The sequence below is a fragment of the Alnus glutinosa genome, chromosome 1 (assembly GCF_958979055.1).
Source record: "Alnus glutinosa chromosome 1, dhAlnGlut1.1, whole genome shotgun sequence".
Classification (NCBI taxonomy): domain Eukaryota; kingdom Viridiplantae; phylum Streptophyta; class Magnoliopsida; order Fagales; family Betulaceae; genus Alnus; species Alnus glutinosa.
Window position 1 is genome coordinate 50,440,254 of NC_084886.1, and position 14,025 is coordinate 50,454,278.

The window sequence follows — 14,025 nt, forward strand, 5'->3', positions numbered from 1 at the left end:
CCGTGTTTTGATATTTGCCGGTTTGCGTCACTCATCTGGAGCGTGACATCAACGGTAAACCCATGACTTTTTGTTTTTAAGGTTAAATAATTAACGTGGCTTGAAAACTTTATTTGTTGTTATTTGAATTTTAATTTTTATTATAAGTAGTACTTCTAAAATGAAAAAAAAAAAAAAAAAAAAAATGAAAATGGTATCTTTATTTATTTTTTCATCCAAAACTTATAGAAACCCACGTCAGTTTCACGTGATACTATTCAAAATGCGATACGTGGTCACACTATTTTTAAAAAATTTAAGTCTTTTTTTTTAAAAAAAAAAATAGTAGGGGTGTCTTCTTGGGCTACATGCCACCTCCATTTGGCCTGGGGGTGGCCGAATCACTCTCATAGGCCACAGGCGTGGTTCGGCCACCCTCAAGGGCAAACGGAAAAAGACCAAAAAAAATATATATATATTTTTGCCTTTGGGGTGACTCGATAGGCCACAGGGGTGGTTCGGCCCATAGGCCAAACGGGAGAGACAAAAAAAAAAAAAAAAATTATTTTTGCCTAACTACCCCTATAGGCCAAGTGGCCGGGCACCTCCATGTGGTCCAAAAGGAATTGCTGATTTTTTTAAAAAAAAATAAAAAAAAAGCCTTAATTATTTTTGTTTTTAAAAAAATAAATCGTGTGACCACGTGTTGCATTTTGAATGGTGCCACGTGGCTTTGACATATATTTTCGTCAGTTTTTGATGAAAAAATGGATGAAGGTATTATTTTCATCTTTTCCTATACCAGAAGTACCATATATAATATAAATTAAAACTCATAGAGCAAAAAATAAAGTTTGCAAATCACATGAGGCAATTTTGTATTTAACCCTTATTTTTATTTTTTTTTTATATTTCACATTTTAACTTTTTTATTTCTGAAGCATTATAATGCAGAGGAGTAAAACCCGTTCAAAAATAATTGTGGTACTATAATTTTTACTGTAATTTCTTATAAATTATGTGGTAATTTATTATTTTGGTAAGGAACCTTTTGATTGTCACATTAATTTATGAACATAATAAGTATTACGTAAACTTTTACATAATAGTTTATATTTTAGGAGTAATTTTATATGTATATTAAGTGTCCATAAAAAAATAAAATGATTTTTAAAATTACCATTGAGCGTATGATTAATCATATGATGATTTTGATCAAAAGAATATTTTAAAAGCCACCTTATTTTTTTATGGACACTTAATATAGATGTAATATCAAGGTTCGTTTGGGTTTGCGATTTCAAAAGGTGCGATTTAAAAATAATGATTTAAAAAGTGATTTTTCAAAATGCAGTTAAGCATTTGGCCTTTAATATATCATGTTAGCCTTTAAAATTATTCGTTTTCAAAAAAACACTATATTGTCTGCGATTTGAAAAACAGATTTTTGCGTTTTCAAATCACAATTAAAAACGCAATTTTCAATTGATTCATTTTTTGCGATTTGGTTTAAAATTGCACTTTTTGTCTACAAAATCGCAATCTCAAACACATCCTCAATCCACCAAAACGTAGAGGAGTAAGTTTTATGACTATCAAACATTTTCGATGATATTTGATACTTTAACACATTATAACTTATAAAGGTATGTGAAATCAAATGTTTACGGTGGGTTCAATTCATTACAAGGTTTGCATTAAGAGATTCATAGTATGGGATTGAGATTCGATGCATTTGCATGTTTGGATTGCAAGTAATATTCAGGTAGGCAAGTGTGTAAGGACCCTTATCAACTCGAGCAAGTGCCCAAACATATAAGTTTCATAAAAGGCTTTCTCATAATTATTTATTCGAATCGTTGAAGATTTGGATCCATAGTACTAGTCATCTTGGGTATATTGTTTTTTAGATCACGTGATAGCTTATTTTTGTTTTCTTCTAATAAGAAAGATATAGGTTGTTTTATATAAATTCATTCATTAGTTGATGTTTAAGTTTCAAAATTCAGTTGCTTTACAAAGCAAATCGATTTTAAATTTGTTTTTGACATGTTTATATTTTGTACAATTCTCATAATTTAAATTATAAAATACTTTTTAAAAACATGATATTTTGTATTTGTGTTTTTTTTCTTTAAAAAAAAAAAAAAAACTAACCATGAACACAATATAAATGAGAATTACTTAATTAATTGTGGATATATTAGCATGTTTATAATATGTCTATTATAAAAATGTTATTGTCATAAACATCCGTTTCACAAACTTTTTTTAAATGAACAAAATTTTCTTATCAACTGAGTTGATTTTTGTTTTTCTTACAACTTATTAAACTGATTAGTATTTAAAACATACGTAATAATTATATTTAACACGTGTATTTTAAATATACATCAATCTTAAAAAAATCAAATTAAAAAGAAAAAAAGAAAAGAAAAAAGAGATGGGTTTATCAATAATTGAATGTAATACACAGCTTTTTGTTCACATTATATTTACATAGGAAGAGAAATGAGAATGAGAATAAACAGGAGGTGTGATTTGATGGAGTAGAGTGTTGCTTAAATAATAGAGGTGGAAGAGTGAAGAGTGATTTGATTGGGGAGAGCAGTGGGTTCACATCATGGGACCCGCCTCCGCCTGTGTACGGGACTACTAGTCGTCTTCTACTAAAAGATACTTGAAAAGAAACAATCAAACAAAGGAATATTTCTATTCTTTTCATACGGCATGCGAAATTCCTGTCACACCTCCATCCCTGCCAAATAAGCCATTTTATAGGCAGACCAAAATAAACTTGTAATACACGCAATTAAAAAAAAAATTAATTAATTTAAACGAAATTTTTGTTCGGTAAGTAGGAATGTTTTGGAATATTTATTTAAATAGTAGTAAGAAGTGATTGATGTAATATAATATTTGAGAATATTTTATAGAAAAATAAAAAAAAAATTGTTTTGTAGTGAATTGTTTTATTTGAATAGTAATAAAAAATAATTGATGTGATATAAAAAATATAAAAAAGTTAGATTTTTTTTTTTTTTTTTGATAAGCGAAAAGAAATAGAGGGAGAGTTATAGTGGTTTGCCAAACAACCTCCCCTCAAGAAAAAAAGAAAAAGAAAAATCCAAAACTGATTTGGATGAATTATTCACACACCAACACCATACCATTATGTAAATTATTTTTTGGCATTTTTACTACCCAAAGAACTTTTTTGGGTTTTGTTACCAAATGTTATTTATTGGTCATAATAGTTGGCTTAAATTACAAATCGTTAACTAAAATCAAATTTTGTTCAAATTTTTGACAAAATCCGTTAGGCGTCACGTCAGTGTCAATAAGATGACGACATGTGTCACTTTTAATAAAAATAAAATAAAATATAAACATATAAAACTTTAAAAAAAAAATATTAAAAAAAGGAAATGGGTGGCTGTCGGTTGCCAATGGGGGTGGCCACGCCGCGTGCGCCACCCTCAGCCTCCAAGCAGCCACCCATTTCTCTTTTTCAATTTTTTTAATTTTTTTTTATTAAGAGTGACACGTGTCACCATCTTATTAGTAATGATATGACGCCTAACGGATTCTATCAAATTTTTTAAGGGAATTTGACTACAGGAAGCGATTTATAAATTAAGTTAATTACAGAAATCTCTGAATTAATTTTGATACCATAAGGAGTAATTTGTAATTTAAGACAATCATGAAGACTAATGATACAATTTTCTCTAAAAGTAATAACAGCCCCAAAAAAAAAAAAAAAAAAAAAAAAAAAAAAAAAAAGGACGGCATGCAGTAACCAAAAAGATAAACAGTTATTTGAATAGCAAAAACGCAAATCTCAAATTGGCTTTGGCTCCCAAGACCATTTTCTAAATCCGCCCATGGTTGGTCGGTGTCATTGCTCATAGTCTTCTGAGTAATGTTACACATCATCCTCTTGTCCTCCTTTTATCTTCCCAAAATTGATGTAGCTCTTAAAATCATCATTGGATCAAAATTCAATAATTATCTATCATAAATTCAACGGTGATTTTAAGAGCCACATCAAATTTGGGAGGACAAAAAAAAAAATAAGGGGATGATGTGTAACATTATTCTAGTCTTCTAATCTTCAATGACTGTACCACATTTGAATTTTGAACGTTGGCTCTAGCTTCTACCCCTATCAGTTTAGGTTAGCTTTAATTGCAACCAACCACATTTAGACTCAATGAGAAAGAAAGAAAAAACCATATTTAGACTAGAGAAAGTTGAGACCCACACAGCAATTTCCTAGTGAAAAGGAGACAACAATTAACATTCCTTGAGTGAGGCTTTCCTCTCTCAGAGAGATCTTACTCTACAATCTTTTACAAAGGAAAGAGACATGGTAGGCTTAGGTGGACCCACCCACTGAGAAGAATTACTTGTGGGACCCATCCATTGAGCATGAGGATGGAGGTGCCTAGTCAGGATTAGCCCAAGTAGTATCATGCTCTGCCTAACAACTGATCTTTTGATTCAATTAATATTAATTTTGGACCAATCACATCAAACCTTAATGCTTTGATGACCCAACTCAAAAAGCAATGGGTGTTTATTTTTCATAAACAAAGACATAAATTAAACCAACAAGTCAAGGTATGTGTCCAAAAATTTCAAAATGTTGTATTAGAAAGAGAAAGACTAACCTATTTCATGACATGGTTTTTCAACTCATCCTTTTGAGTCAAATTTAGCTATCGCCACAGGACATTCCCTTGTTAAAAATGAGAACATTCCTACACTAAAGCCGTTCAACCAGGCTCTTTTGTCCCCTAAAATATTGTACTATAATATGGTATTGTTAATGGCTAAAGATCCTGGAAATCAATCTGACTTTACAGCAAAATAACATATGTTGTTGCTTAGGGACAAAGTTTTCCTACAACACAGTTCTGAGGAAATCTATATTGTTAATGGCTACAGATTTTGGAAATCAATCTGACTTTACATCTAAATGACATTTACTGTTAAGGGACAGTTTTTCTTTTTCTCTTTTTTCAAACTGGGTTGGAAACAATCAATCAAATTACTATGCCCCTTACCATTAAGCATTTCGGAAGCACGTACTTTTTCAATAACATATAAGAAGAAGAGCACATACTTTTTTAATAGCTTCATTTTTTTTAAAAAAAAAAAAAAATTATTCTTTTCACATGCTTAAAGAACCCATGACAATTTTATAAATTGAATTGGAGGAACTACTGGTAACAAGTCATTCTGCCACACAAGTAGGATTGAATGTGGATCAAGTGCAATAACCTCATGCTAGAGGGCACCTAGACCCTACTCTACTAAAGTAGGTGTCTGGGCAGCCTAAGCCCCACATGCTTAGGCTTCCCGAACAAGTGAGGCTCGGGTGCCCTCTCACATGAGGCTTTCATTGCACCGTATAATGGGCAGCCTCTTTACACGGATCCAGAGTCTGCAACATGCATAAATGTCTTTACTATCAATAAAAAATTGGGGAGTAGTAGTTTATGCATAACAAGCATGATTTGTTGGAAGCACACTGAGTTGGGGCAAGCAACTAAAGAAAAGATGATCAGGAACAAAAGAATTTGAATTATAGTATGCATAAATGTCAGGCCAATACTGTAACATTTACTAATCTATTCAGTTTTGGGGGACAGCTTTTCCCCATGGAAAGAAGGGTCCAGCCAGATTTTATACACAGCATCACCAAAACAAAGTGGGGGCATGTCGTGATCGCCTGCTACATACGGATGACCCAAAAAAGAAAAAACACATTATTTAAACGCATGAAACTAATAAAATTACACATAAAACTGAGAAGGACATCTACTTAAACAAGAGGGTCATAAAGTGGCACCAATGCCATCTTCGTGCAATGTGATAATGAACTTCTGATTACTCGTTCAACTTGCACACATCAATGAACTTCTGGACTGCATTATGGTATTGGGTTCCCTGTAACAATGATGTGCACACTAAACTCATGTTAGCAAAGTCGGCTACCAACACCATCTACCCATGTGATCCCATCTTTTCAACAGTTCTGATAAAGTGCCAAAACTCATGACAAGAAAAATTGAATAGATAAACAGTACCTCCCAGTAAAGTTGGCGACAGTCCATGCACTGCCAAAACTCTAGATTCTTGTCATACAAGCAACTGGGAATTCTTTGAAAGCCTTTTGCAGCTTCAACAGCCTCTTCAGTGGTTAGAGCCCTTTGGATGAACCTCCCGTTGCATTTGGTGCACCTTGGCATCAGCTGATCCTCACTAATTTTCAACTGGAAAGTTTCGATGACCTGCAAGCGTTCTTCATTAGCTAGTCCCTACAACACTATTTACTCACTTCAATTGACAAAACATAAAGGCATCCAAAGTCAGCCACCAGCACATTCTCATCAGACTTCACTGTCACCTGTCTTTTGCACTGCAACTCATAGCTGTTCTCTTCTACATTTTCCCATTAGATTCCATCAATTTACCATCCATAATCTTATACCTATCAATACCCACCGTCATACTAGAACATCTTACCTAACCAGACCTTATATTCAGATTCCATTCTCAATCTTTCTTCTCTATGGAATCATCACTCATTCTCTATAGTTTTAGAAACAGTACCCCTCTTTCCACATCCCTTTCTGATAGTACACACTTAATAAACAAAGCTCCCATCGAAAACATTAAATCGATGATCATCTTTATCAGATTTAGCTCCATTAACCCTGAGTTCAATTCAGACTTTTCTTGTTATCTATTAGAGTTATATATTTTTGCTAAGATTCGAGCGTCACATTTTTAATATAAATCCAATAATAAACAAATTTCGGTAGTAACTACTAGACCAACAACAAATATTTGAATGCAAACCAATATATAAACTACAGCCAAGATAAAGGAAACAAGAATCTGATTTAGTGAGTTGTCCTAAAATTGTTTCTTAGCCATCTTTATCACTTGCATGGTTATATGACTTCTTAAGATTTTTATGATTTTATAATTGTAAAGCAGTTCTCCAATAAACAAACATCAAATGTCAAAGAAATCAACCTCCTTTCAATAATCACTAAAGGCATACCTCAAGTAGCTGTTCATTTTTTAGAAGACTCTTCACCCTATATATTTGATTTTTTATCAGATACTCGTATCTGAGCAGCTTAGCATCTCGTGTCAAGAGCATTCTCTTCTCTTTGATTGCTTGTTCTATTAACTCTCTGAACACAATTAAAATAGAAAAACAAATAAGTTTGCTTAAGAAATACACAAACTTAATACTATAATCAACAATTTTATATATATATATATATATATATATATATTCGTTGAAATCACTAATGTAAGGAATACCTGGATTCAGGCTTTTTTGAATATGGAAGTGCAGCATCTATCCCAACACACCGTAAATGTTTTGCCAAGCCTTCAACCTGAGTAAATTTTCAATTAGGCTCATGCTTACAACATAAAGACAATCACTTAAATCCCATATTTTGTGGAGTTGCCAAATTTAAGGGTTTAAATTACACTATTATTGGAATGATCCCAATAGAGAAGAGGAAAAGAAGAAGAGAAAGATGATAGGTTAATAAGAAACGATTCCACTTTTAGTTGGTCAGTTACAAGTATGAGAACCTGCCATTGATAAGTGTTCTTGTTTTGTTTTGTTTTTGTTTTCGAGTATTGGGCAGTCAACCATGTTGTAGAAAGTAAAAAACCTAAAACCCTCTAGCTTTGAAAAAAGTATCACATACACAGATAAGATGAAGTGCTTACCATTACATCACATAGAAATTTTGGGCATCCATCGCCGCCCAGGGGCAAATCCCACGGTGCAGGGCCTTGCCAATCATTAAAATCTTCTAATCGCTTTTCTCTGCAAATCATAGCCTTCGATGACCTTCTCTTCCCTTTCTTTTTGGTGGCCTTTGGCTTTTTATCTGACTCTTTCAACAAAATTTTTTCCCCATATTTTTTTACAACCTTCAAGAGAGATTCATCCATAGGCATGGTCTTTCTGCATGATGACCTTGAAACCATTCCCTCTACTGTAGCCCGAACTACGTCTAAAGCTTCACAAGATTTGATCCTCAAAATTTTACTACTCATATCATGCTTTTCAAGAACCTCTTTCAACCCAAGATTTACATTAGGGGTAACTGGTTTGGTGATATTGCAAAAATAACTCCCTGCAATCAAGAGCCCAAGAAACTTTCATAACAAAACGGATATTGCCTCAATTGCATTGAGTTAGAAGAGCGAGAAAAAAAAGAATGTCAAGAGGTGCCTGGAATTTGATGTGATGCAAGCTCCATGAAATAGAAATGCTCGTGTTCTATGGTTCACAATTGTATTTGATTTGACCATGCTTATGCATGACAAATTCATGAGCTACGATGTAAGAAGAAATATCAATTTGTAGTGCTAGTGATAATATGGAAATGCAATGAGTGAAAAGAAAACGGAGGTTTCAAGATGGAATATCGCTGGAATATTGGAAAGATTACATCATATGAATGGTATAAAACAAAACTTTATTTAACTATCAATACTTGCTATACAATGAAATGATCATACACGAAGTTCTATGAGTAATTTGTCATTTAGATACTTGTCGACGAATATGGGCATTGACGTTTAGTTAGAGATCTAGTTGAACAGGAAAACAGCCTAAGAGACTTTCATTGTTAGTCTACTTTTCCTGGTATCTGATGTTAACCAAACTATGTTTTCATATTGAAGCTTGGGAGACTAATTATTCCAGCTGTTTTGGTTGCTTCCACAGTTTTTCAAGTGGAGATATCCATGTAGCTACTTTTGATGGCCATGGAAGCAACCAAATCATGGTATCACTGTCCAAACTTTAACACCTTCAACATATATCCATCAATATAAATTGGTTGTGAATCATCCAATTTGAAACTAATACAGAATACACACTCGGCATGCACCAATTTAATTCTTACAGATTCATGAAAATTCAGATTAGTAGTTAGATGACCAAATAACGTTGTGCATGAATGAATCTACTATCTCAGATGCATTCCTGTCCCTTGTTCCTGAAAGGAACTTTATTTGGAAATAAGTCTATTTGACCAACTAAAATACTGGGACATGCAATGGAACTTCTAAGACAGCAAACACACTTTCCAGTGATGCAATTTTGTGGAACATTTCACGCTTTGAACGTTTCAGAGATCATGAGCAAGACAACTTACCAGTACTCATGATCCATATGGCAATTCATACAGAAATTTATATCTTCAAAAGTACAAAAAAGCAAAATAAAAACAGTGAAAGACTTGTCAATTTCATCCCAAATATTTTCGCCATACAATTCTAAAACAGGTTTTGCAAATCACAAAATTTAAATGTACTACATACCATCTTTGACAACCTTTGCCTGGAAGACGTTGAATATTTCGAGCAAACAGTGTGCATCCAATGCTGCATATGTTTTCTGCTCTTCTGTAAGAGGACGATTTGACCAATCACTACATTGAAGTTCCTAAAGGAGATATAAATTGAATTAACAACTTATAGTAAAAGAAACTTCAATCCAAAGCCAAACTGGGAACTGAAATCCCTAGGAAACAAACCATTTCCTCATTTAGCTCAAACAGATGCCAGAGCAATGATTACAATAGAAGGTCAAACGAATACCCTGATTTGGATGCACACTATTTGCATATAGAATTTATTTTCATACACAACAATAATCACAAGTATACAAATTAAAACACAGTTGAATACTGTGACCAGAAAGCTAAAATACACCCTAGACCTCTAGTACCTTGTGTAGTAAGGAGAACCAATTACATCAAACTTTCAAAATTTAAAAGTTATGCAAACAACATTCTCAAAGGCAGTAAATTTCCACTAAACTTTTTCAGTCTAATGCAGTCTGCAGATAGTGGAAAAACATTCCCCCAGCAATGAGTGAGATTCTGAAGTTTTTGGATTTAACAATATCCGAGGCGGCTTGTATATGGACTATAAATATCATTCGAAAAAACAAATTATGGTGACAACCAAATAAAGAATCGCCATTGTTCCAGCACTGTTTTTTGGTTTTATGTTTAACATCTTATGGATAATGGTTACTGGTTTTTTTTTTTTTTAACTTTTTCAAAACATTTGAATTGGTGATTTCAATGAAGCAGCAGATCATATTAATTTTTATTTTGAATTGACACACAGTTGCATATACAATAATAACAAAGCAATCTGGATGCATGAAATAACAGGCAACGAGAAAGAAGAGGATCTTATCTTGAGCATCAAACAAACAAAATATAGGAATTCAAGAACCAAACCTTTGAAAGAGAAAAGCCCAACACTTCTTTGCATATGGTTGCCAGACTCTTAATTTGCTTCGATGTCTTCCATCCATGCTGCTTATGTTGTAAATGATTGTATACACTTACAATATCCAAAAAGGGCTCAACCTATATTCCAATGATCGATAAAACATAAGTATACTTTTGTATGAAAACATTCATTCAACTCAAAGAAAAAAATACCACCCCTATTTGAATACATGTTACAAACTTTCGATGAGGCAAAGGAAACAAACATGAACAATATATTCCCATGCCTTGCGAATAAATATATGATAAACTATCCCCTTCTTGACTTCCCTAATGAGTCAAAATGATTTCTCCTTTCCTCTTTTCTTCTCTTGTGATTTTTATTTTATTTTATTTTTTATGATGAGGAACCCCTCAAAGGCAAAGCCACTTTTGTATCCACCCCTGTCAAGTAAACCTCGAATCCATGTAAAACACTCCCTCCACATGGATCGGGTAAAACTCCGGCCTTATTGGCGAGCTAGCCCCAATAAACTGTTTGCACCCAAAGAAATTTGAACCTTAAATCTCATGAGACTACCACAAAGACCAAGACCCTTACCACTCGAGCCAAACCCTTGGGGTTTTCTCTTGTGAAATTTTAAGCCATGTAAGCTTCAATATTTGGAAACCTTACCAGATACTTTGACTACATTCCAAAATATTTTGCCTCTCGTTTTCCAATTGCACAATTTGTTGGCTTTGGTTAACAAAACAAGTCATCAACCATATTTGCACGCTCCTCGTGTTACATAATTCAAGGTTTAAGGATTTTGTGTCATAATACAGATAAGGAAACATTAGGCACAACAAGCTCAACCTAAACAACATCAAGAGGACATTACAACAAAATGCAGCAACTAATAATATATCAGCTTTTACTAACAGAAATGTTATGGCAATAACTCTCAATTATAGTAAACACGATCTCCATTAAGCTCTTTAGAAACTAAATGCTTAACCGTGATAACATAAATTCAACTTAATTAAGTACACTGTACACATCAAGCTGAATTATTTATAGCCCATGTTACACATTACACAGAAACCTCGTCTCAACAAAAACTAAAAGTTGAGATTGCCATTAAAATGTGTAGGAAAGAAAATAAAGGAAACTAACAGAAATCTATTTCAAACGTGTAATGGGGTCAGAAAAGAAAACGAAAAACCCAATTAAAATCCGATGCCTTGCTATACTTTCCTACACTTGTTTCGGAAACCAAACAGAGAAAAAAGTTAAGCAATTACTCTGTCAAACCCAGGATCACAGCCTTGCGCACAGAAAGTGGAGGACAAGTAAATCAAATCCTGCTTAAATCTGAAACCCAGTTTCAATATATCAGGGGAAGCAAAAACATCTCTGAGCAATTCCCAGATTGAAGACAGAGGGATTGAAATCAGGTCAACAAGGAAAGTCACTGAGTCGTCAGACTCGTCCGGGTCGTTGACGAGTTGGCAGGCGAGTTGGAGGAGGGTCACGGTGGGTAAGTAGGACTGGTGGCCGCGGATGGGTTTCCACTCGGCGTCAAGTGCGACGATTGAGGAACGAGCCAGAGACTGGGTTAGGTGACCGAACTCGGGCGAGTCGGTGGTGCACACTAAGTGGATTTTTAGGGGTTTTTGGTTTTTGGGATCCATGGTAAAAAAACAAAAAGAAAAAAAGAGGGTAGGCGTGCGTTGGTTATACTGATTATAATAAAGGGCTTTTTAGTCATTTTAAGTCTTGAGCTGCGCATTGGGTTATGTTGTTGGAAATAACTTCAATTCGGTCGTGGCAAAAACAAGGCTTTGTTTACCCATCAATGATAAGTTGACACGTAATCCTGGAGCAGGAAAATCAAATACAAGCAAAACACTCGATTTATTTTGCTTTCTTTACAGTGAAATGAAGAGATCGAGGGAGAGATGGGTGTCTTTACGCCGAAAGCCCAACCCCGACCTAGACAACCAAACCGGCGTAGCCCATGGAAGTTGTGCCACCATGTGGCTGACTTGAGTTTGACCCCGACCACATTGTGGTACACCATCTCTGATTGAACCAGAATGCCAAGAGCACCAAATCACCGAAAACCACCAGAGGGGCTATAAGGGAGAACGGCCGGCGAGAATGAGAGATCCTAGGAGAGGATGAGGCTCATATTGGATCTCTGTCGACGGTGTCAGGAGGTCGCGGGGAAGAGGATCTGGAGGCTCGCCGGTTGTCACCAAGACTTTGTCGCCGAATCTCTGTGGCTGGAGGACCGGTCGTCCGGTAACGGGGAAAAGGCAGTCGATTGACAGGTTGAGTTGAGGAGCTTCTGCTTCTTTTTTTTTTTCATATTTTTTTCATGAATTTGGTGTGATCGGGTGTTTTCAACCTATATCGTTTTGATGTGTTCTGGTGTACTAAAATGACATGGCATATTATTATTGGTGGGCATAAACCCCTTGTTCTTTGCCATGACTGTATAGAAGGGGCACTCCTTTGTTGTTAGCTTTATTTATTTGCAAATTTTTGTAGACTCAAAAAGAAGTTGAATGGGTTGATTTAATTAGTAATTGGATAAAGTTTTTATTCAAATTAGATTGGAGAAAGGGTTTAGTAAATTGATTTTAGCGCATAAGATTTTTTTACATGTATTTTTAATATGATTAACAAAGCATGAGTGTGACGGATGAAGGGTTTATTAAATTGATTTAAAGCATGGGTTTCGCACGGGTGAAAGTGTGAGTCCAACCAACTCAATTGTTAATTTTAAAAAATCGAGAATGAGAGAATGATGAGATAATATAAAATAGCAAGTCCATGTGAAAAATACATATGATCTAAATGCATATATCAATTTAATAGGTTGGGTTAATTAGAAAAGAAAAAAAATAATAATGGGTTTGACCGTTTGAGTAATTTTCTCGGACTTAGCTTGAAGGAAAACTTTATCCTTAAAAAAAAAAAATTAACTATCCAGTAAGGTATCTTCTTATCAAGCAAAAAAACCTATAAACAAATCTTGTCTGTAATCAAAGATGATGAATTTTAGGGAAAGAAGGTAACTACCTCTTAATTGTGTAGCCTGTTAAAATATTTTTTGTATTTAGGTTTACATTGATTATGAATTATGATTTGTTAAAACTGAACATATATCTTATAATTATTACAATTAAGCCCAATATAAGTGAGTGGTCATTAATATTTTATTTGGTTGGTATATAATAATACTTGGTTGCGTGGGAATATAATTCCCAATTTTTATTTATTTTTTAATATAATTCATAACTTGACAATTGAGTGGTAGTTTGAAGGAGATATATGTAATTTTCTCTATAATTTTATATGTTATGGCTATATATATATATATATATATATATATAATTAACTATAATGGGTTTCGTCGACATCGTATTAAGCTCGGGTTCAGTTTCAGTTAGAATTGAAGCCATTCGAATTGGGACACGTGTCTCATAATCAGTTGGAGCTGGAGCTGGACTTATTGAAATTGGAACATATGTCCCATAACAGTAAAGTTCATTGTTGGACTATTGAATTTAGCTTATGTGTTTTTTGTTTAAAAAAAAAAAATTACAGTATATATGTTGTAATTTTTTCAACGGTACGAATTTAATTTCATTCTCTTTACTTTTTCTCATAAAAAACTTTAAATTAAATTATTCCATAAAAAAAAAAAACTCCATCACAACACCTAAGCCATATCTCTTTATTTCA

The 14,025-nt window shown here is 33.8% G+C and overlaps 1 protein-coding gene across 2 annotated transcripts; it reads right to left on the bottom strand.

Annotated features, from left to right (window-relative positions):
* Positions 1–5,548: 5,548 nt before the first annotated feature.
* Positions 5,549–11,968, bottom strand: LOC133857021 (uncharacterized). Of its 2 annotated transcripts, none has more exons than XM_062292124.1 (8): positions 11,574–11,968; positions 10,293–10,424; positions 9,361–9,484; positions 7,753–8,165; positions 7,330–7,406; positions 7,061–7,196; positions 6,078–6,281; positions 5,549–5,937 (listed from the first exon to the last, which is right to left on the bottom strand). In XM_062292124.1, the coding sequence occupies exons 1-8, from the start codon at positions 11,961–11,963 to the stop codon at positions 5,878–5,880; spliced, it is 1,536 nt and encodes a 511-aa protein (XP_062148108.1). In that variant the 5' UTR covers positions 11,964–11,968; the 3' UTR covers positions 5,549–5,877. The 2 variants fall into 2 exon arrangements, with proteins under 2 accessions (XP_062148108.1, XP_062148099.1); XM_062292115.1 differs by having other exon boundaries at positions 5,549–5,957.
* Positions 11,969–14,025: the final 2,057 nt, after the last annotated feature.